This window comes from Pediculus humanus, genomic scaffold (genome assembly GCF_000006295.1).
Source record: "Pediculus humanus corporis 1103172108194 genomic scaffold, whole genome shotgun sequence".
In the NCBI taxonomy this organism is placed as follows: Eukaryota; Metazoa; Arthropoda; class Insecta; order Psocodea; family Pediculidae; genus Pediculus; species Pediculus humanus.
In genome coordinates, this window is record NW_002987764.1 from 1 (window position 1) to 24,300 (window position 24,300).

The window sequence follows — 24,300 nt, forward strand, 5'->3', positions numbered from 1 at the left end:
AAAGTATAAAAATAATTATTACTATTATTATTATTATTATTATTATTATTATTATTTTCTCTCTCGTTTTTTATTTTTTTATTTTTTTCGGTGTCTTATATTATTTTATAACTATTAATTTGTTATTATGGACTGTCTGTAACATTATATTATGTTTTATAAGTTTAAATATATGTTAATATTACTTTTTTAAAAAAAAATTATTGATGAATATATATATATATATATATATAATTAAAATATTTTATATTTATATTATTTTAATTGTTTTTCTACTTGAGCTTTTCATTCAAATTTATTATTATTATTGACAGATGATGATGATGATGACAATGATAAAATTTATATCTATAATTAATTTTAAAAAAATTATTTTTGTTGTAAATTTTTAATATATTCTATGTATGTGTTAATGAAACTATTTTTTTTTTTTTAAAAAAGGTGAAAATGTATGTTTTCCTGTAAACTATATATTTTTTTTTTCTTCTATTGATTCTATGTAAATTTTTTTTTTCTTTGGTGCTATTATTTTTAATAAAAAAAAAAAAAAAAATTTATTTGTAATACTTAACTATTGTAAAAACAAATAATTGATGAAATTCATTTTTCATATTGAATAAAATAAAAATTTTTCTATTTATTATTAAACCTTAATTTGAAATTAATTAATTTTTAATTAATTTATTTTATAATGATTATTTTTAAAAATAAGTTTATATAAATTGTTTTTGTAAATTTATGTGTATTGATGGATGATTGTAAAACATCCAAACAAAAAAATTTTTTTTTAATAATGTTGTGTTTATTATTATCTTTATGTAATTTAATTACTTTCATGGTTAATTAATATTTAAAGTACTGTAATGTTTTTTTTTTTTTTGTTAATGTAATGGCTATTAATAAAATGAAAAATGATTTAAAAATGTAAATTAATAATTAAGCATAAGGTAATTTAAATCCCATTAATTATCTTTCTTTCTTTTTTTTTTTTACACTTTTATTTTTTAATTAAGAATGTAAAATGCCATTTCTTTTTTCTTCTATTTAAATTCTTAAAAAATTTTAATTAGTTATAAATGTTTAATTTTTCAAGTACTTAACTTTTCATAGTAAAAATTCTTTTTTGAATGAATAACTCATCTGTTGATAACCTTTTTTTATATTATATAAATCTTTATTTGGCTAAAAGGTTTACTGTTAATGTTTCTGGGTATTTATTACATGCAATAGTATAAAATATATGAAAAAAAAAACTTTTTATAAACAATCTGATTCATTTTACATGAATAATTGTCTTACTATTGTTGGTTAAATTAATTGTTATAGGTTACACTTAATATGTTTATGTCAATCAATTTTTAATTTTAAATATTTTGATTTATTGTTTTTATACTTTACATAAATATATATATATATGAATCTTTGAAAATATCTCATTGCCTGTCAATAATAATAATAATGATAATAATTAAATTTAGTTTGAATAATGTAATTATGACAATGAAATACATTAATTATTATTATTAGTTTTATTCTCCGTTATTAAATCTAAATCTAAGAAAGTTTTGTAATTTATCTTGCATTTAAATCAAAATTATAATAATTATCTGAATAAATGGAGACGGAATGAATACTATTAAAATTTTTCTTACCTTATTTATTTGAAATGAATTTTTACTATCCTTTACCATGTCTTTTTCTAGGTTATCACATTGTTGTAAAATAATTAAACACTTTAACATTATTATCACAACTTTTGCACTTGTACAACACTACATAAGCAAAAAAATGAAAAGTAAACGTTTACTTTAAACTTTATATCACAATTATATCACAATTAAAAGTTAAATCAAATTCATAGATTCATTTCTGAATCTAACGAACTTTCCAGAAAAAATGGTGAGAGTTGCGCCAAAACGGTATCAAAAATTCTTTGAACCGTAGCAAAAAGGTTTCGTGTCTATCGATTTATCGAAATTGAAATCTATTTACAACAATGGTGGACCAACGTTCGTAGATTAGTTTTCAAATTATTTTTAATAAACCGTTATTAGAATTTAATAATTTTATTTATTTATTAATTTTTTTTTTATTTGTGATTTAATTTATATTCAGTATTAATTTTTTTTTTCCGGTAAGTGTAATAATTTTTTTAAACGAAATTTTTTGTAAAAATAAATCGTTCAATATTAATATCTTTAGTTGTGACATTCTAATTAGTTGCTTGACTTGAAATTTTTTTTTTTTTTTTTTTTTTTTTTTTTTAAATTTCGTCGTTGAACCAAAAATATAAAATTATTTATATAAATGTTAAACAAATGTCACATGCGATGAAATCCTTGAAACTTATTACAGTTAGTCAAAGTAGACATTTTTTCCAGTTTTTTAAATAGCGTTATTGAAGATCCACAGGAAGTTTTTTTTTTTTTTTTTTAATTGTAATTGAAGTGACAAAAAAAAATTATCGCTGAGGAAAATTTTATTTTAATTAACTAATTTCCTGGTTTGTGATGACAATAACTTTTAAATAATACAGTGCCCTAGTTTTTATAAAATGTCATTTAAAAACTTAATTTTATTAATATAAATTAATACAGAATTATAATTTAAATTTTGGAATAAAGTTTTACCTTTTAATTCTTTTATATTTAATTATCATTGACACTGTATTATACTCATATCTTTTATTGGTTCAATTAATTTTTAATAAATTTTTTTCAATTTTGCAATTTATTTTTTTTTTTTTTTTTTAAGATCAATTTTATGTATTTTGTGTCCTTAACCCCATAAACTTTAACTTAATGTTCTAGTCATTTGCAAACCAGTTACTGAGTTCAAGTTTTGTCTCTTTTGTATGAGACTTAAATTCTAATTTTAAATAAGTGATTTTAAAAAAAAAAAATTAAATTAAAAATTTATTTTTTCCCAAGTTATTATTTAAAGGTAAGAATTTTAATTTTTGTAAAGTTTTTACTAAATAAGTTTTTTCGTCAATTAAATAAAAAATTTCTTACTTATCATCACCATATTATTATTATTATTATAATAGTAATAAAAACTTGTATGTTTTTTGAGGGCATTTTTTATTTTTTGTAAAACAGGATTTTTAAGTAAAACATTAGTTAATATAATAGTTATCGATATTAAATTTTACGATCAGTTTTAGTTTTAACCTGTGTTAAAGATTAATAGAGATTTTTTGATTTTGTAGAAAAATGTCCGATTTGAATTCTGTATCAGAAGGTAATTATCCTCCAGTGTATCCACTGCCAAATGATGAAGATATCATTACATTAACAAAGTATTTTAAAAAAAAGTACAATGAAGAACCTGATTTTTATGCGAGAGCACCAGGAAGAGTCAATCTTATTGGTGAACATGTTGATTACTGTGGTTATTCAGTTTGTCCCATGGCTGTGCAACAGCATGTTGTAATTGCTTTTAAATTGAGTGATGACTCAGTCGTTAAGATTTCCAATGTTGATGAGACGTACAATAGTTACGAATGTTCGATAAATGATGTCAAGTGAGTTTTATTTTATTAACTCAATTTTTTAAAATCGAAAATGAAATCTGATTAAATTTTTTTTATTGAATTTACAGCATTCCTGAAAATGTTTTACCAGAATGGCATTTTTATTTCCTTTGTGGAGTTAAAGGAGTTTTGGAAAAATTGCCACCTGAAACTACTCGTAGAGGATTTCGAGCATCAGTTTATGGAAACATTCCGCTGGGCTCAGGTTTGAGCAGTTCTAGTGCATTGGTTAGTGCAGTCACTCTTGCCCTATCAAGAGCTTACAATTTAACTTTGACTAAAGAAGAACTTGCCGATTTGGCAGCAAAATCTGAAAGATATATTGGTACTCTTGGAGGTGGTATGGACCAAGCGATATCATTTTTGGCGACTAAAGGTTTTTGAATTTTCAATATGACTTTTTTAGGCAATTTTAATTTTTTTTTACAATGAAAAATATTTAAAAATTATTTAGGTTGTGCTAAGCACATATCATTTGATCCACTCAAATCAACTGATTTGAAGCTACCAGATGGTGCTTTATTTGTGATTGCCCACAGCTTGATTCAAATGAATAAAGCAGCTACTCAGGATTTCAATTGTAGGGTTGTCGAATGCAGGCTGGCCTGCCAAGTTCTTGCCAAGCGTTTGAGACTAGATTGGAAAAGAATAAATAAATTGGCTTTCTTACAAAAATCAATTGGTTTGGGTGTCCGACATTTGCGTGCTTTGGCCACCGAAACATTACACGAGGAACCGTACACTAAAGACGAGGTGATTCCCCCTTTTTTTTTTTTTTCCCCCCCAGTTAAAATTGTTTAACCATTCATTTTATTTAATAAAAGAAAAATATTCTTGTAGATTTGTAAAGAACTTCAAATAACTCAAGAAGAATTAAATAAAACTTCTCTGACGGAAAATACTAAACACATTCAACATTTTAAATTGAAACAAAGAATGCTTCACGTAACCGAAGGTAAAAAATTTCATTTGCATGATGAAATGATGTCGCTTGTAAATATTTAAAAAAAAAATTTTTTTTTTTAGAGGTTGAAAGAGTTATGGAATTTATAAGAATATGCAAAGAAGCGGAAAAGGGAACCATGTCATCCGAATCGGCTCTTTATAGCTTAGGAAAATTATTGAAAAAAAGTCACGAAAGTTTAAAAAACTTATACGAATGCAGTCACGAAGAATTGGATAAAATAATTAAATTGGCTGAAAATCACACTCTGGGAGCCAGGTTGACAGGAGCGGGGTAAATTTTCTATTTAAAAAAAAAAAAGAAAAATTATTAGCATAATATTCAAACTAATAATGTTGCACAATTTTAGATGGGGCGGATGTACCGTTGCATTAACCGCCAAGGATAAAGTCGAAGATTACATAGAAACATTAAAGGAAGAATTTTACAGATGTAACGAACGTGCGGAAGATTTAGATTTAGATAATTTAGTATTTGTCACAGAACCGGGAAACGGTGCTGCCATTTTTATCAAATCTTAAATTATCCCTTTATTTTATACAAGTGCCATTTTTCGGGTCATTTTCAATATCATTTCGTTAAAACAAAAAAGTATTAATACGGGTCTTCCAATCGGTACTTTACGTATACTCTTTTAGCTTGATTACTTTTTTTTTTCTTCTTCTTCTTCAGGGGAATTTTATTATCTTATTTTAAGGCTTTTTACAAGCTTAAGGAAAAAAATAAATAAACGAATTTATTCATGACAATTTAAATAAATGACGCTTGAAATGCTCATGTATTTTTATTTAAGCAAAAAAAAAAAACAAAACTTTTGACATCAATTTTTTCAGTATGTAATGTGCAATATATTTACACTCGTATACACATAATTTTTTTTTTTTTTTTTTGGAACAAACATCATTATTATTACTGATTTAAACAGAAAAAGACTGTTTTTAAAAAAGGATACAGTTAATAGCATTCCAGTTAAATTCCATAATTTATCATATCAAACTCGGGCTCGAAAGTAAAATAAATTTTTAACACAAAATTTTTTTTTTTTATAATTATATTTAAAACGGAAATGAAGTATTATTTTTATTATAAATATTATGTATTAAAAATTTTATCAAATAAATAAATAAATAAAATGTTATTTATTTTACGGTAGAAAAGCTTTAATGTAAATTTTTGACAAAAATCACCCAACGAAATAAATATAAGGCGAAAAAAAAAATTTATCATTCACGTTATTATTGAAATATTTATTTTTAAAAAAAATCTTTATGTTATTATTATTATTGTCGGTTTAAAATTTAAAAAAAAAATTGTATACGGGGGGAGGGGGGGGGATATACGACCGAGTATTGAGTTTGAAATATCAAAAAATTTTTTTTTTTTTTTTTTATACACAAATATCTTTAAACGCTTGAGTTTTTTTTTATTTTTATTTTATATATTTTTTTTTATTACGGTTATATATTATCTAAAAAAAATTAATTAATATAAAAAAATCGATTATATTAAATTAATTAAAAATGTACAAATTTTTTTTAATTTATAAAAAAAAAAACAAAAACAAAATATATACAAACCTTAAAATTAAACAATTTTTTTTTTTGGCAGTCGATCGTTAAAACTATCATTATTAATAAAAATATTTATTCTTCGATATTATTCAACGTAAAATGTAATTAAATAAATAATTTTATTATTGATTTTATATTATTTTTTTAATAGTTATAATAATTTTTTTTTTTTTTGTTTCAGCATTTTTATTTTATAATAATTCGTAAAACTTAATACTGCTACTTCCAACGGTTACTATGAATATTCTTTCACCGGAAGTTATTGATGTTACATCGTAAATTTCTTCGTTAACTTGAAATATCGAAACTTTTGATCCCGTCGATGCATTCCACAATTCAATCTGGAACAAAAAGCAAACCTTGTTTTTTTTCGCTGGAGAAAATTTTTTTTTTTTAAAAAAACTCAACTCGATGATTTGTAATTACCGAATTATTACTTTGCTGAAAAACTGCAATTAACGACTGATCGTTTAATTTAAAAAAACATGGCCTCGAAAGCATGCTTTGAACGGTTCCACCGATGAATACGTGAATGGGTAAACATTGTTCTCCATTTAATTGACAATATAAATGTCTTACGTGTGATATTGATGATGATGGCCTACACGAAACTAAAATATGATTTGTCGTCGGATCGTGAATTAATGAAAAAAATGGTCCGGTCAATGTGTGAAATCTAATTAAATTATATTCGTGTCCGGTATTTTTTTGGTAGAACACTACGGAATTCAATCTAAAAAGTTGAATTTTTTATATGAGATTACAATAATGAATAACAAATATAAAAAAAATTACTCTTTTGCAGTATCAACAAACCTGCAACACAATACACCTCCACGTGAAACGTTCGAAGATTTGGGAGAAATGTAACAAAGTGAAACAACCGAACTTGTATCCCCAGTAAGTTTGAGATCCGTTATTGGAGCGTTCGGAGAACGTATGTCATATAAAAGAACAGTTCCCTTTCCTGTACCTACATAAATAAAATTTGAATCTTCTTCGTCCCAACAACAACTCCAAAGAGCATAGTCTGCGACAAAGGTATGGATGACCTGAAAACATTTGTAAAATCATAACGACTTTAACTAATTTGTTCTTTTTCATAAATTACTCGTTTAATTTGAAATTTCCCAAAAAAATCAACATACACTTTTTATCTGCAAGTCGCTTATTTTGGCACATTTGTCAAAACCTACAGATAGAATCAAATTTGATGATATCGGATGAAATTTTATATCTCTGATTGTTTTAGTATGGAGGAGCATAAAATTATTTCCTACATAATCAGAACCTATATTTAATATTTTCTTAACTCCAAAACCTGGAAATAAAGGATTGTTGCTCTGGTGGCCCACGATGAGTGCTTCACAAGATTGATTATATACACAAACTCTACAACATCCGTTAAGGATTTTTATGGTTTTTTCTAACTTGAATTTAAAAGCCTTAAAAAAAAAAAAAAAAATAAGGTAAGTAAAGAAATTTTTAGTTATTTCAAATTTGAAATTAAAAAAAAAAAGAAGGTATTTACCTTGTTTGAAACGATATTTTCAGTCTTCCCAGTTATTTTAGCCAATTCATTTTGTAATTTGCTTAATTCTTGCTTGTAATTTTCAGTATATAACCTACATTTTTCCAATTCTATTTCTACTTGTCTTTTTTCTTCTTTAACCATTTCTATTCTTCTTTCTAATTGCATTTTCAGACTATAATCTAAAGCTATTAATTTGGTAGCAAATAATTCTCTAATATCTCTTGAATTTGCACTTTTATTACACTGAGGACAAAAATGTTTTTTTTGCTTTACCAACCAATTGAATATACATGATTTACCAAACAAATGACCACATTTAAGCGAACACAATCTATGTTCACCATCGCTAGTCCACATTTCTAAACAAATAGGACACATTTGATCGCTATCATCTTTATCATAAGACATATCATCATAAGATCTTTTCGTCGAGGAATTAGCTGGTTGAGTTGATGAATTTGAACTTTCTTGAGTGCAACCTTCATTTTCAGTACTTTTTAATTTTTTATTTTCATTTTGTACACTTTTGCTTGTCACTACTTCAGACTGATTATTTTCTTTGCTTTTCACTACGAATACAGAATCTGAATCCGAATCTGAATCTGTATCTGACTCGGAAACATTATTTTTCTCATCGATTCTAATAGAATTTGATGTATTATCAACATCTACCACTACTGAAGGAGATGATACATTTACAATTTCAATAACACTATCATTATTATTATCTTCATTTTGAACAGAATGATGTTCTTCTTTAAAAGCACTTTCCATTCTATAAAAAAAAAAAAAAAGTTATTTTCAATGTGAACATAATTTCCTCGTGTTGAAATAATAATTATGAGATTAAATTTCATATAACTTGGAGTAAAACCTAGTCATACCTATGTTGAAATATGAACATATGAGTGTAAAACTAACAAAACCAACCTTAAAAAATGTTTTTTAGCTTAGCGATTGAATTAATTCAAATTGAAAAATAAATTTTTCATGCTATTGGAAAAGTGAATTTTTAAGTTCAATAGTTTCTGTATAGCCTTTTAATAGTCGCCACATCTGAAATAAAGAATATAAATTAACAGGTAATTAATAACTTATTGTAAAGTAAATTTTGAATTAAAAATAAACAAACATTTTTATATATTAATTGAAAACTAAATAAATGATTGTAAAGTAAATGTCAACGTTACATTATTTCACATTAAATTATTTTTATTATTAGCAGAAAATTTCGAAATTATACATTTGAGTTTAAATTTTGGGGAAAGTAATTAAATGAAATACATTTATATAAAAAGGCATAAAATTTACATTTCGAATAAATATCTCTTTTTGAAATTGAATATTTAAAAAAAAAAAACCAAAAATAATTTAAAAACGCGAAACATTTGCTTTAACGCAAATATTATTTTTAGCAATAACGGTCAAAAATGTGACATGTAATTTCTTAAATATATTTTTAATACAAGAACCAATAAAGTTAAGATTTAAAAAAGGCTAGTTAAGATGAAAAACAAACATTTATTTATTTTTTTTTTTCCCCCCCCAAATAAAATAACATATAATTTGCGGAGATTAATTATTTTTATAAATCTAAAAAAATTTTTAATTAATAATGTTTAGCTTAAGCATAAGCAGAAAATCTAACGTATAATTCATTGCAGTGTAAATATAATTCATGATTACTTCCTCTCCTGTGATTTGTATTGCGTTATGAGTCATTTGGAGTGACAAGTAGCTCAACGAGTTTTTATTAATTCAGTCGTTTTAACTAGTGAATAGTGTTAGATTTCAAAATTTTTCTTTTTAGTTTTAATGTAAAAGTTGATGTTCATATTATTCACAAAGTGCTACGTATTAAATGAAAATATTATTAGTGAGTTATTTTAGCCATTTTTTTTGGCTAATTTTAAAACATGAATTGAAGTACTACTTGTCATTTTGTAAACGGACCAACACTTTATAGCATTGGATTTTTAGTCAGAAAAATTTTATTGTACAATGATAAGTGAAGGTGATGGAAAACCAATTAAAAAACCTGTTCCACTTCCGAGGAAAAGTTTATTGAAACAAAATAAAAATTCTTTAAAAGAAACCCTTTTAAGTAAAGATGAAAAGAATAACGGTTTATTCAAAGAAAAGGAAGAAAAAAATTTTGTTAGAGACGACTGGAAATCAGCATCAGAAAGTTTCGTTTTTGAAAAAAAACGTTTAATGAAAAGCGAAGTCAATAAATTTGAAAAATCTGTTAGAAATATCATATCAAGGAGGAAATCAGGGCACACAAAGTCTTTAAATATTGCTCCTAAAAGTGAGCTCACCAGAAGTGATTCCTTACCAGACAACAGCATATTTTGTAACATTTCATTTAATTCACCCTTGGCAGAAGGCAGTATTATACATAGTGATAAAGTAGATGGATGTGTTGATAAAAATTATTATGAAAATAAAGTGACACATCCTCCAAATTATCCCCCTCCTGATCCCCCAGATGAATCAATTTACGATCAAATGAAAATTGTCGATTTTCCAAACTTGCATTCGGACTTTTCCTACATCTCCAACAATTCATCAAGTTCTATTTCCACTGGATCAGACTGCATGACTCCTTGTGATTTTGATTCAAATAGGGAAATTTCCAAATATGATTTATCATTAGTTCCTGGACCCAAAAATGTTAATAACCGATATGAAATTGTGGGCAATAGTGCAATTAAAAATTGTTCAGATGAAGAAAATAGTTCATTGAATCAATCACCTACACCTTCTGAAACAGAAAAATGCTGTTCCGAAGTTGCTGATTGTATTAAAAACAATGCAAAGCCATTTAATTCACAAATTAAATATATAATTCATTTATTCGATCCACTTCAAGACAATAAATTGAATGTTAGTGATAATACATTAGACTTATTGTATAGTGAGAGTACATTAAAATTGAAAACTTCCGATTCATGTTTTATCGACTCGAAAGAATCAGAACCTGCAAATCATACCAAAGATGCAGAACACATCAAAATGAAAACTCAAAATATTATCCCTCCAAATTTAAAGGAAGGGCATTATGGAAAAATTAAAAAACCATCTAGTTCAAGCATAGAATTACCATCAGTTCAACCTAATATTGAACCCCCACCAATCCCACCTAGAAATTTTCCACCTAGAAGTTTATCAGAAAGTCTTGAAAATAAAAAGGAATCATCGAGAGAGGTTAAATCAAAGTCTACCGTTATAAAAAATGAAAAAGAAATTAGTAATGCCTTGGAGGAGAAGCATAAATCATCTGATGTCATGCAGTGGTCAAGTTTGAAAAGGGTTGCTAAAAAAGTGGCTGATAATATTGAACACAGAACTAGTTATCTGTCATTAAGTGGAAAAAAAATTAATAAAAATTCAGATGAGGAATTTCCTACAAAATCATTATCGAAAGTAAAATCATTTTCTGGCATTGGAAATTTATGCCAACTTCCTCAAAATTTTTCTAAACACAGTGGAATCATGTACAGGCCTGGAGGGATTGAAAGGTGGGGTGTTTTATCACAGAGGAAGTTGACATTATTTGCGAATAAAGATAGTCCTGATGTTAAAGAAACGGTGCCAATGGATAATGTTCTTTCTATTCAAGCCACCCTAAATAAAATTAGGTATGTTATCGGAGAATATTCTACTGTTGCCTTATTTTTTATTTTTTATTTTTTCAAATTTTGTAACAGTTATTCAAACAGGCCATGATTTAATAAGAATTATCATTTATTTATTTAATGGATAAAATTTTTCACATATTCTTTAAAAATACTATGTGATGATTTAATTTTTTTTTATTTCAGTAATAATGAAACGTTAGGAATTTACTGTTTTGAAATATCTGTGGCTTCGAGGAATCAGTTGCTATTGTTTGGAGTTCCATCGATATCAGAAAGACACATTTGGATGAGAAAACTATTGGAAAGTATTGGACCTGGATTTTCAGCCAAACTTAGCATGGATTACACAAAAGCTGGATGGTGTTTCGCAAAGGTAGTCTTTAAAACTATATTTAATTTTATTTTTCATTCATGGCAAACATAATTTTTCGAATGAATTCAAGTTTTTATATCTGATAAGTATAGAACATCATTGTGTAAGCCCCCCAGACTCAAAGCAAAAGAGCTTTAATTGCAGTTGGCGTTTTTTAATTATTTAGTTGGTGTATGATGAATGAACTCGATACTGGGTTTGGTTTGCTTATGTAGGTCACAAAAACGTTTTTTTTTTTACAAAATGAAAGATTTCTTCTGTTGCTAACAATTAACAATTATCATGACATATTCAGAGATTGTAAAAAAAAAAAAATTCTCCTTTAATTTTTACTACACTTTTACACACTACTTTTCCCAACAGAAAAGTGCTGTAAGGTTAGGGTTCAAAAAAAAAAAAAATGATTTTTTTAATTTGGGCACAATAATTAAAATAATTAATTGGTTTCCAATCATTTTAGAAAGTTAATTGTTATCGTAGAATAGAATTGAGTTTTCCTTTTCTCACTCTTATTTCTTATCGTTATATTAAAATTTTTAATTAGAAAACAATCTCTTTTGTTGTTTTGGTTGTGTTGGTTCGTCGTGACAATAATTTTTTTTTTTTTTTTTTGATAATAATTTTGAAATCGATTTGAAAACCTTAAAGAAAAAAATCTATTCTATCCATCCCTGATTTTTTCTTAATTAAAAAAAAAAAAAAAATTATGAGTAATTTTATATATTTCTCATCATTTGCCAAGTCGAAACGACGACGTTATCACACGACGAACTCGCGAGGAAATTTTTTTATGTGTGTATTTATCTGAAGAATAATGTCTGCACATTTTGTTGATAAAACAAATTTTTTTTTTTTTTTTTTTTATTAATGAGATATTTCTCATAAAAAAAAAAACGAAACGAAACGAAACGAAAAGAACTTATTCAACGTTTCAAAGTTCAAAAAAAAAATTTGTTTGTAGTTGTTGTTCTTCCTGTTGCTCCTCCTGCTGTTGCTCCTGTTGATGATGGTCTGGGTGCATGTGTGATGATGATGATGATGATGATTTTATGTTTGGTTTTAATGGATGGAGTAGGTTAGACGATTCGTTAACAATTAAACCTGACTTACAATTCAATAAATTTTTTTTTTTTTTAAATAATTTACGGTTAATAACGAATTTTAAATAATAATAATAATAATAATAATAATAACAAAAAAAAAAGCCAACGGCCATAGCGTGCTGGTCACACCGGTTCCCGTACGATCACCGAAGTTAAGCAGCATCGGGCGTGGTGCAAACTTGGATGGGTGACCGTTTGAGAACGCCACGTGCTGTTGGCTTAAAAAGAGGAAAAAAATGAGAACAAGACAAAGTAAGAACCAAAAACAAAATCTTGTTCTACTGTCGACCTGAGGCAGCTCGACGAGAATGTGAATTTTCACTGCTTCTGACCCTGGCCACTCCAAAGATGTTAGTCACTGGAGCCCAGTTCAGGAGACAAATCGTTCCCATCGAAAAAGACGGACTCAGGAAGACCTTCAAGAATTGATGTGGTGCTATCTTATAATAAGTGGCACCACCGAAATTCGAGTATTTGTCCCTAAGGAATCGGGTAGAAACCCCGGATAAATACTTAAAAACTCCGACAAGTAGCCTTGTCGTGTTTAATGGTGGATAATAATAATAATAATAATACTTAAGTTTAAAAACAAAGGTTTGACATTGAATCAATAAGGTAAAATAATAATAATAATGATAATAATAATAATAAAAGAGTAGGCGAATTGTTGATATAAAAATTACAGACGATTTCAATGCAATGCAAAACTAAATTACTCGTGACGAAAAAAAGTTTTTTTTTTTTTTTTTTTAAGTGAAAGTCGGTAGCCCCCCTTTCTCGTCTTCCCCCCCCCCCCCCAAAAAAAAGAAAAGTTTGAAAATTTTCCAACGTTCGATTTCATTTAAAAAAAAAAAAAAAAAAAAACACAACAAATCAATTGGAAACAATTTTTTGTTTGTTCGTATCATGATTGTTTTGTATTCTGTGACATGAATTACGGCACGTTTCGATGGATTAAAAGAAGCACGAATCCATTTTTTTTTTTTTTTTTTTTTTTCTAATTATAAAGATCCGTTTGGAGTCGAGGCTGAATAAAAAAAAAAAAAAAAGAAAAGAAAAAAAAAAATGGAGGAGAATAATAATAATAAGTTTAAACAAAGTCTAAAAAGGGGATAAAAGGGACAAACAATTTATTATTATTATTATTATTATTATTACACGTGAAAGGTATTTTACTACCACGAGTCTCTCTAACTGTAAAAAATGAATTTTTAATTCAAAAAGAAAGAGAGAATATTCGAGAATGAAATAGGAAATGATTAATTAACTAAAAGGGATTAAATAATTTTAATTGGACTCCATTAAAAAAAAAAAAAAAATGGCGGAAAGACAAAAATCGCGCCGGGGGGTTTTTTTCCCGGTCAAAAATGGAGTAAGTTTAAATCGTTCGATGTATTTAATTTCAATTATCGAATTACTATACTAATAATCGATGAAAGGAGAATTGACGTTATGAAAAGAAGCGGCGAAAAAAAAAAAAAAAAAGTTTCGGCTTTTGATTGGAAAAAAAAAACAAGAAACAAACGAACAAACAAACAAACAAATAAATAAAAGTTGTTTTGTAAATTATACAAACAATGGGAATTTAATAATTTACTTTTTTTTTTTTTTTGCATTCGTATGCGTTTTTATTACGATTTTTTTATGAAAACGATTATCGAAAATAAAAGCTTTTCAAAAGCTTGCAATTTTGTATTTTCCGAAATGCGGGGGTTGGGGAGAGAGGAGGGGGGAGAGGGGGCTAAAAGTTTTTATTTATTTATTTCTGTTGACACGTCATTTATTTTAAATGTGGAGTTCGTCGTCGTCGTCGTCGTTTTTTTTTTTTTTTTTTGTGGTTAAGTCGTATTTTCGAAACAAATAAATCACATTCGGTTTGATTTATTATTATTATTTTTATTAGTATTATTATTAGTATTAGTATTATTATTATTATTATTTTAAGAATCGAATTTCTTACTTGGCAATTTTTTTTTTTTTTTTTTCTGAAACGCAACCTCACGTTTCGATTTTCGACTCTCACAAAAAAAAAAAATAAATTTAAAGTTGAAAAAAATAATTTTATTATTATTGCTGTTGTTGTTGTTGTTCCTGCTGTTGCTGTTGCTATTGATGATGATGATGATGATGATTTGGTCACGGTAAAGGAAAGTCGATGAGAAATTTACGACAATGACGTAACCGTAGCTTATTTAGTTAATCATTCGAGATTTGTTTGAACACCTGAACGACTTTTATTATTATTATTATTATTATTATTATTATTATTATTATTATTATTATTATTATTATTATTAAAATGAATCGGAAAATTATTTTGGGAAAATAAATTTTTGTCGAAAGGTGTGTGGGTGTGTGCGTGCGTGCGTGTGTGTGATCAATCGATCAAAATCTTGTCAAAAAAATTCCATAAATTTTAATTATTTATTCGCAAGGAAACCGTTAAATCATTTAATCGATTGTTTTTTTTTTTTTTTTTTTTTTTCAAATCTTCATTTTTAAAGGATTTAATAATAATAATAATAATAAAATGGTCGGTTGAAATTAAATGAAACGACAAATTTTTTTCAACAAACAAACAAACAAACAAAAGTGCGTTTTCATTATGTAAAAAAAAAAAAAGAACCGATAGAAAAAAAAGTAAAAATATTTATTAAAAATAAGGTTCGGCATTGTGTTTTCCCCTTCCCCTCCCCCCTCCCCTCCCCTATTGACACGATAACAATGGACGTGCATTCATTCAATTTCACGGGTTTGTTAAATAGTTTACGGTAAAAATAATAATAATAATAATAATAATAATAATAATAGTAATAATAATAATAATTAAAATAAATAAATGTTAATTAACGATTTGTCGCCGATACATCGTGTGTCAATTCGTTGTAAAAAAAAAAAATTTCGAAATGTATGTAATGGTAATTATTATCATTATCATCATCATCATCATTATGGTTGTTGTTGTTGTTTTTTCGTTTGCACTTACGAGCAAAAGAAAAACTTTCTCGAAATTTGTTTTTTCTGCGTTTTGGGAAACGAAATTAATTTTTTAAAATATATTATTATTATTATTATTATTATTATTATTATTATTTTCATCACGTGACCGAATAAAGATTTTTAATTCGTTTATTGTTTATTACGATGTTTGTTTTGAATTTCCTGGCCACGACCCTGATTATTACTTAATTGTAGACTAAATAATTTTTTTGTACTGTTGATGAGAGGATTATTTTTTCATCACAACTTTCGTGACGACGTAACATTTAAAAAAAAAAAAAATAGTTTTTTGTTTGGTTGTTTGACTGTTTGTTTGTTTGTTTGTTTGTTTGTTTAATGAATAATAATCTCTCTCTCTCTCTCTCTCTCTCTCTCTCGTTGAGGTCGAATGTTATGAAATGAGAAAGATTGAAAGTTTCGAAAAAAAAAAAAAAAAAAAATTGAAATACGAGTCATTTTTCACTAACAAATTTTTTTCTTTGGGTTTAAGTGGTTGGTAGTCGTGGTAGCAGCAGCAGTAGTAGTAGTAGTAGTAGTGGCAGCAGTGTTGAATAGTTTCTAAAATTTCTAATGCCATCATTTGTTTTTTTTTTTTTTTTTCTAAAAACATTAAAAACTCATAACTGGCTGGCTATATAGCCAGTTTTAAATTTGACATTTTTTTGTTTTCACGTCACGGGTCAATAAAATTTTTTTGTTGTTGTGTCGTCATCGTTTTGCTTCATTGCAAAAATATATTTAAAAATAATAATAATAATAATAATAAATGATTGAAAAGTTTTTCTTTTTCCCCCCAGGAAAGTGTCGCTTGCGTTTGGACGAAATATTGCATTTTGTTACACCACAGAACATTATATTTATCCTCCGAATTAGTTCCTATAATAGCAGCCGATCTCAGAAAAGCGAGAAATATAAGTGAGTGGATTTGAATAAGAATAAGATTAATTACGTCGGATTTTAATTAGATGATAATAATAATAATAATAATAATATTTTTTCCAGCTCTTCAAGTCGAAGGATTCACGTGTGAGAAAGTCACGGAAAAGGGTCCGTTAATACTCGTCGATTTGCAAGATAAAACTTTGTATTTGCAAATGGATTACGTTCGTGAAACTAAAGCCTGGGAACTTGCCATAACGGCAGCCGCACTTAAAAACGGTCCTTCTTTGTGCGAACAACAATTAACCAAAGATGACGTGCCCACGATTGTGGATAAATGTTTGAATTTCGTTCATACGCAAGGTGTGTGTGATGATGATGGGGAGTTTACAATTCTTCGAGAACGTTCCTCCCCCCCCCACCCCTTTCTTCGTTTCTAATCGTTCTAATGGAAATTTACACTTGCAGGTAGTTTTTCCGAAGGTATATACAGGAGAAACGGATCGAACAGAGCCGTGAGTCAATTGCTCGCATCCTTTCGATGCAACGCATGGTCCGTTCAATTGAGCAGAGATGAATATACGGAATTTGACGTGTCGTCCGTTTTGAAAAGGTTTTTCAGGGATTTACCGGAGCCTTTACTCGTACCGGAAATTCAAGAAGATCTCGGAAAGATTTTAGGTTGGAAAGAGAATTTGGATTTGTCGATTTTATTTTTTTCTCTTTTGGAATTCAATTTATGGTTTTGTTTTTGTTTTAGCTTTTACGAACGTGAAGGAAAAAATAGAAGAGTACAAAAACACGCTTAAAAAGTTGCCTTCAATAAATTATTTAACGGCTCGAAGACTTTTGTGTCATTTGCATTTCATCGACAAATTGAAAGAGAAAAATTTAATGGGAGCGGAAAATTTAGCCGCCATTTGGGGTCCGACCATTTTGCAAGTTCAGGAACAAGTTTCTCTCGGTTCCGACTGTTTCAAAATGGAAACGTTGATCGTGAATAATTTAATTTGTTTTTACCCGGAAATATTCGACGTGAAGGAGGAGGAAGTTGAAAAAGAAATGAAAATATTGAAAATGTTGGAAAGTTATCACACGAACAGCAACAGCCTTAATAAAAAACCATCGGGAGAACTTAAAATTTGGGTTTATTTGTATTCGCATAAGAACACGGATAATTGCGTTAACATATCGGTAAGGGATTTTTATTGGGGGAAAAAAAAAAAAAAAAATGGTGTTAGAATAACGATAATAATAATAATAATAATAATAATAATTTTTATTTAAGATAAATCCACAGAAAACGGCCGAAGAAGTTTGCAAAGAATTAAGTGCTAAAACAAACGAATCTCTTCATTCACTCTGCCTGGAAGAAGTTATTTGCAGCGGTCATTTGTCGCGTCCGCTGAATCATTCCGAAAAAGTACTGGACACGGTACTGAGGTGGAGTTATTGGGAAGAAAGCGACAGAAAAGACAATTGTTTGGTATTGACGAAAAACGATTTGTTTCAACAAGTCGTGAAATATTCAAAATTTCCCGTTATAGTGAGCGAAGAATTGAAATTCGCAGATCAAAAATCAAAAACTTTTAAAACTTGCCTCTTCGAATTTAGTCAAGCGAAATTAATTTGTTACAAGGATAAAATGGTAGGCACAGACCTTCCCCCCCCCTCGCCCCCCATTTTTTTTGTTTGTTAATGATTTTTTCTGCATCGAAGTAATAAAAGCAAAAATTTATTTTTAAATTTTTTTTTTGTAGTGTTCTCAGAAGATTGGAGAATGGAAAATCGAAGATATCGTCTGGTATTTCGGTCACGAACCTAAAAGAATACCCAACGCAAAATGGTCGATAACTTTTATAGAAAAAAATTCGATGGCTCCACGTACGAAAGAAAAAATATATTTCGGTAATACCATTTGCGGTTCTTCGGAAGAGCAAAAATTAAAATTAATAACCGCCATGTTGACGGCGCAATATTCGAAAGACATATTACCGATTCCTAATCTCATGGAGTGATTTATTTAAATTAATTAATTATAAACAAAGACTGGGAGAAAAAATTAATGCGAAATGCATCGACTGCATTTATTACCTAAATGTTTTTATAAATATTTATATTTATCGTTGTTGTTGATATCGTTTTTATCATTGAGAGTAATATATATATATATACATATAATAGTAAATGAATGTTTTCATGTGTTTTTAAAAATATATATATATTTTTTTTTTACTTTGAGTTTATTAAAATATATATAAATATAAATATAAAAAAAATTGTCGCTTTATTTAATAAGAAATTATTTATTATTATTTTTTGTAATTGAGTTTTTTTTTTTTTGTTATTTCCTCATCTGATTTCAGTTGTTTTTTCATAATGATAATGTCAGCCATTATTTCTTTTTTTTTTTAATAATATAAATTAATGGCGGTAGTTTTTACTTTTAATTAGTTTAATTTATAATTTTGTAATTATTTAGGGATGAATTTAATTGTCAATAAATAAAACAAAAATTCAATATAAAAGGGAAAGGAATATTTGAAAAAAAAAACGATTGAAATGTCATCGTGGAACAAAGAAGTTTATGTTTATTTACTCTATGGATATACTTTTAGATTAGAAATCTCTACAAAGATAATTCATTTACGAGAAAGGTTGATGATAAATTGAATTTTTTTTGAAAAATTCAATTTAATTAAAAATTGATCTGTGATATAATCGTATTTTTATAATAAATTATTTATCGTGAAATCGTTTGGCTGTGTTTATAATTTATTTATATTTAATTTAAATGTGAAAAATGTTTGAATAAAATTTAATTAATCTAGTCTTTCGACCGGGATAAAAGCTTATAACCGGCAGTGATAAGTTTGATTTTGTGCTATGAAATTTATTTGTAATTAAAAAAAGGTAATTTTAAATAAGTTTAAATTGAATTTAAATCTTTGATTTTAAGTGCGCAATTATTTATATGTATACACACATGTAAGTTTTTATTTTTTTAAAATTTTTAAACGCGCTTTTAAAAATCTTTTAAAGTCAACAGGTATGGTCTATCCTTTTCAAGGTCACATTAGTTTATTTAAAATTTTGTTGTTGTTGTTGTTGTTGTTATCCCTTATATATTCCAGATGGAATATGGATTGTGGAATTTTCACGGAAGGTTTTGGGCTGGCGGAAACAATAGTTTTACTCCTTCGGAAAGTATTTCAAAAAATTTTTACACGACTGTAAATAGTGATTTAGAATCGCCGACGTTTCATATAACAACTCCTGGTAAGGCTTAAAGTTTAAACGATTTGTAAATTAATAATTTAAATTTTAAGTCATTAAAAAATATTATTTATATTTTAATAGATAAATTATTTCATTTATAACTGACAACAGTGATTTTAAAAAAAAAAAAATTGGAATTTTTTTTTAGATTTTTTTAACTTATTACATAAGCTTTATGTTTACGACACTGACAGCAAACCTACAAACTTATAATAATATTTTTATTCGCTTGACTAAAGACACAACTTATGATTATTTTAAAACTTGGTAAATTTAAAATAATATGAAAATTGAATTAATTTTTTTTTAATTTTAAGTTAATGATGAATCTACAAATCTGTACTCGAATACTTCGGTAACTCAAGGTCCTACTAGTTTAAGAACAAATTTGGAATTTTTAACCGTCAAAAATGGTGTGCCTCAGAATAATAGGATTTCCTCATTGGTAATACCTGAAAATCAAGATGATCTGTAAGTAAACTGTAACTTTTTCTTTTTTTTTTTTTTTCTAAATCATAAAATTAATTATTTTAAACAATCATTTCTTTTAGTCTTCATTCTGTATCTTTGGAAACTGTGCAAATAACTTCGGATTTAGTATCGGAGCAAAGCAGTATGGATAGTTTGACTCCTACTGACTCTTCGTTGCCTCCTCTCCTTAATCACCACACAAATTCTAGTTTGGCCAATAATGATTCCCATAACATTAGCAACATTAGTAGTAACAATAATAATAATAATAATAGTAATAACAGCAACTGTAGCAGTAACAATAGTGAAAATAATAAAAGTACTCGCAATTCAAACATAAACGATAACAATGATGAACCTTGTATGGAAAATAATGAAAATCCATCGGATTTAAACAAAAAAATGGTAGGAAAAATTGAAAATTTAGATAATCAAGAGGTATGGGAGGGGACAGATGGGACCAATATTAAATTAGAAAATAATTCTGCTGTTGATTATCTTTTTCAACAAAGGTATCCCTATTTTTTTTTTTGTTTGTGTAATTTTGTCTATTATGAAATTAATAAAAAAAAAAAAATTAATTTACAGTTATCAACATCCTATGTATGAAGTAGTTTTTTCAAAAATATCTAATAATCGAAGAGAACCTGGTACATCCGATGAGGAAGAAGAAGAAGAAGAAGATGATGATGATGATGATGGTATCGAATGTGATGAAACAGTTTCACAATTTAGAATAATTGATAGTTTGCAGACAAATGTAAATATTCAAAATAGGTAAATAATTAATGATCAGGGATTAATTAGATTTTTTTAAAAATAATTTACAATTTCCATTGTATATACTTTGAAAAAAAAATTTTCAGATTTAAATCAGGTGAAAAAAATGATGTTGATACGGACATAACTAGAAACGTCACACCTGAAAGTTACAAATTAAATGGTAAAAGAAAAACGGGACCTTTAACTCCTCAAAGAATAAGGTTTGATTAAGGATTGTACCTGAGTTGAAGTTATTATCAATCCCTTTGGCGTAAATTGATTATTTTTTTATAGATACGAGAGAGAAGAATATCGGTGTCAAATATGTGCCTATAGTTGTACCGTCGAAAAAGCTTTTCACAAACATCTTAAAACTCACACGACCGGAAGGGAAACGAATCAAGTTAAAATATCTTGCGTCATATGTGGAAAAGACAGATCGTCCGAAGTCGACATGAACAAACACATGAAAAAACATCGTGACGACCGTTATTTTTGTTGTGATATTTGTATATTTAAGACTGTTCAATTGAAAAAGGTATTTTGTTTGTTCATCCATTCCCCCCTTTATTTTTTGCCCGTAATTTTTTTATTATTATTATTTTTTTCCATTGTAATTCGTTTATTTTTTTACAGTTAATACAACATCGTAGAATGCACACCGGCGAAAAACCACATCTTTGTCCACATTGTTCGTATCGTTCGGCCAGACGTGATAATTTACGATCTCACGTTAGAAGAGTACATAAAAAGGATAATCTTTTTTGCGATACTTTTTCACCCAGGGGTCTCACATTAACGGATTACGTATCAAATCCTACAGGAGGAATATCGTCAATTATCGTTCCTTCGGGAAATTCAAAGGAATCGCCATTAATGAACGAATAAGAAATTTTTGGTAAGAACTTTTTATTTTTTTTATTATAAAAAAAAAAAAAGGTCCACACTTGACTTTAATCTTTATTTTTTTAAACGGTCGGTCATTTTCAAAAGAAAAAAGCGTCGAAATTATTTTATATATATATATATATATATATATATATATATTTTTTTTTTTTTTTAGTACAAAACAAATGAGATATTTTTAAAAAATTAATTTTATAATAATGGGGGGAAACAAATTTTTTTATTTTATACGGTCGATAATTTCGTTTCGAAGCCTTTCAACAAGTTAATAATAATAATAATTAGGCTGGTGAGGAAGAAAGGAGAAAAGTATGATGAAAACGTTATGCCTGTACTTTAGGTTTTGTTTATATCACAATTTAACCTATAATTTATTTATAGGTTGTAGAATGAAATTGAAGAAAATAGGTTTTTAAGGTTAAGGTTTAGGTTTTGAAATGGGGAAAAATTTTTGGTCCATCATTTCCATCAAGTAGAAGTATATGAATGATTTTGTAGTTACCTTCTTTTTCTATTGTACGGGTTATGAAAAGATTTATTTTATCGGTTTTAACTGGTGGAAAATTTAAAATTTTTTAAAAGAAATCATTACAAAATAATAATAATAATAATATTAGCAAAAGTTATGATTGTCATGATGATGATGATGATGATGATTTTGCGGTCATTATTTTGCACAAGTTTATCGATAGGATTGTTTGAATGATTGTGCTGTGATTAATTTGAAACTAGTCATTTCAAAATTTTTTATCGTGTGATATTATTAATATTAATATTAAAAAAAAAAAATTGTTTATTTTTTTTTTTTCTACGCCATTTTCAATTATTTTAAGTAATAAATTTTTTTTTTTTTCGCTCGGATTAGCTTAATTAAAAAATTCCGTTTTTTTTTTTTTTTTCGTTAGTTTTTATTAATTTTTATAATTGAGAAATTTATAAATTTTTACATAAATGATGAGAAATTGAAAAAGAATTTTATAAAATTAAATTTGTGCCTTTATATGATTATAAAAAAAAAAAAGGGAGGGGAAATTAAGAAACAATTTTTTTTTTTGTATATTTGTAGCGGCCATTATCGTTAAGTTTATAACTTATTAATAATCAAGTGTGATTTTTTTTTTTTTTTTTTTTTTTAAATTATTTGCCATGGTTTAAAATACGAATACGTTGGCCAGGAAAATTCGCATTCGTTTAATTTTTAAAACTTTTTAATTAATTTCGATAAATTTAATTTACTTAGCTTTTATTTTAATGTTTTAAAATTGAATGGATAAAAATTTTAGGTTATTGCAACGTATTGTAATTTTTAAATTTTTTGTAAATTTTTACTTTTGTTGAATTTTATTTATCGTTATTATTATTATTATTATTATTTTAATGAAATACGAAATTAAAAATGATTGATTGTGATTATTTTACGTTACCTGACGATTAATTAATAAATTATTTTAATTTTTAATAAAGTACATGTACTTCATTTAATATAAAAAGGCGGGAGGGAAAACCGTTAGGGAAAAAACAAAAAAACGGTTGGCAACAAGTTCGAACGTTCGAGAATGCCAATTTAAAATTGTTGTTTTGATAATGAAGGAGATAGTTTTGATGATTTATTTTAGATAAATTTAACTTTTGTTCTTGTGATAAAATATTGTTTATTGTTATTATGTGTAAAAAAAGAAAATGATTGATTGAATTTATTAGTTAATTTAAATTAAATTTAAAAAAAAAAACAACAAACAAACATTGAAAATAAAAAAAAAAAAAAAAAAGAGCACGCTTTTATCAAAAAAAAAAAAAAAAAATTACGTTTTTATTTCAAATGTTTAAATAGTTATAAATCGTTTTTTTGTTATAGTTGATGTTTGTTTGTTTGTTTGTTATGTGATATGAAATTTTAATTACAGTTACAAAAATTTACTTATTAATTATCGATTAAAATGAAAATATTTTTTATGTGAAAATTTTCAAACCAAAGGGAAACATAAATGAACGAATGAAAATTTTAAATATTCGTTCGTTCTTATCTTATTTTATTTCAGGCTAATTTTTTTTTATTTTATTTAACTTATTTTTTTTTTAATGTAATGTCACGTCATGTAGTTTTTAACTATATTATTATTATTATCAAATAAAACCTGGGATATGTTAGGAACTTTTTATGTTATCATTTATTACTATGAATAACTTAAAATTTTTGTTAAATGCTAAAAAAAAAAAAAAACTTATTATTATTTCATAATTTAATTAATCGGGGTGCCATTATTATTATTAAGGGGTCT

The 24,300-nt window shown here is 26.5% G+C and overlaps 4 protein-coding genes across 4 annotated transcripts; 3 read left to right on the forward strand and 1 right to left on the reverse strand.

Moving 5' to 3' along the window:
- Nucleotides 1-3,215: 3,215 nt before the first annotated feature.
- Nucleotides 3,216-5,020, forward strand: Phum_PHUM424860 (N-acetylgalactosamine kinase, putative; the record flags this gene model as incomplete). The annotated part of the gene is made up of 6 exons (XM_002429203.1): nt 3,216-3,526; nt 3,604-3,911; nt 3,990-4,288; nt 4,376-4,490; nt 4,562-4,772; nt 4,849-5,020. The coding sequence occupies 6 exons, from the start codon at nt 3,216-3,218 to the stop codon at nt 5,018-5,020; spliced, it is 1,416 nt and encodes a 471-aa protein (XP_002429248.1).
- Nucleotides 5,021-6,261: 1,241 nt separating this feature from the next.
- Nucleotides 6,262-8,378, reverse strand: Phum_PHUM424870 (uncharacterized protein; the record flags this gene model as incomplete). Its single annotated transcript, XM_002429204.1, has 5 exons — nt 6,262-6,411; nt 6,497-6,803; nt 6,887-7,122; nt 7,219-7,515; nt 7,602-8,378. The coding sequence occupies 5 exons, from the start codon at nt 8,376-8,378 to the stop codon at nt 6,262-6,264; spliced, it is 1,767 nt and encodes a 588-aa protein (XP_002429249.1).
- A 1,227-nt stretch (nt 8,379-9,605) lies between these two features.
- Nucleotides 9,606-18,621, forward strand: Phum_PHUM424880 (uncharacterized protein; the record flags this gene model as incomplete). Its single annotated transcript, XM_002429205.1, has 8 exons — nt 9,606-11,248; nt 11,432-11,621; nt 16,522-16,639; nt 16,727-16,970; nt 17,076-17,284; nt 17,364-17,797; nt 17,892-18,251; nt 18,364-18,621. The coding sequence occupies 8 exons, from the start codon at nt 9,606-9,608 to the stop codon at nt 18,619-18,621; spliced, it is 3,456 nt and encodes a 1,151-aa protein (XP_002429250.1).
- Nucleotides 18,622-19,737: 1,116 nt separating this feature from the next.
- Phum_PHUM424890 (uncharacterized protein) lies at nt 19,738-22,003 on the forward strand (the record flags this gene model as incomplete). The annotated part of the gene is made up of 7 exons (XM_002429206.1): nt 19,738-19,882; nt 20,200-20,353; nt 20,434-20,865; nt 20,996-21,130; nt 21,220-21,336; nt 21,410-21,653; nt 21,752-22,003. The coding sequence occupies 7 exons, from the start codon at nt 19,738-19,740 to the stop codon at nt 22,001-22,003; spliced, it is 1,479 nt and encodes a 492-aa protein (XP_002429251.1).
- Nucleotides 22,004-24,300: the final 2,297 nt, after the last annotated feature.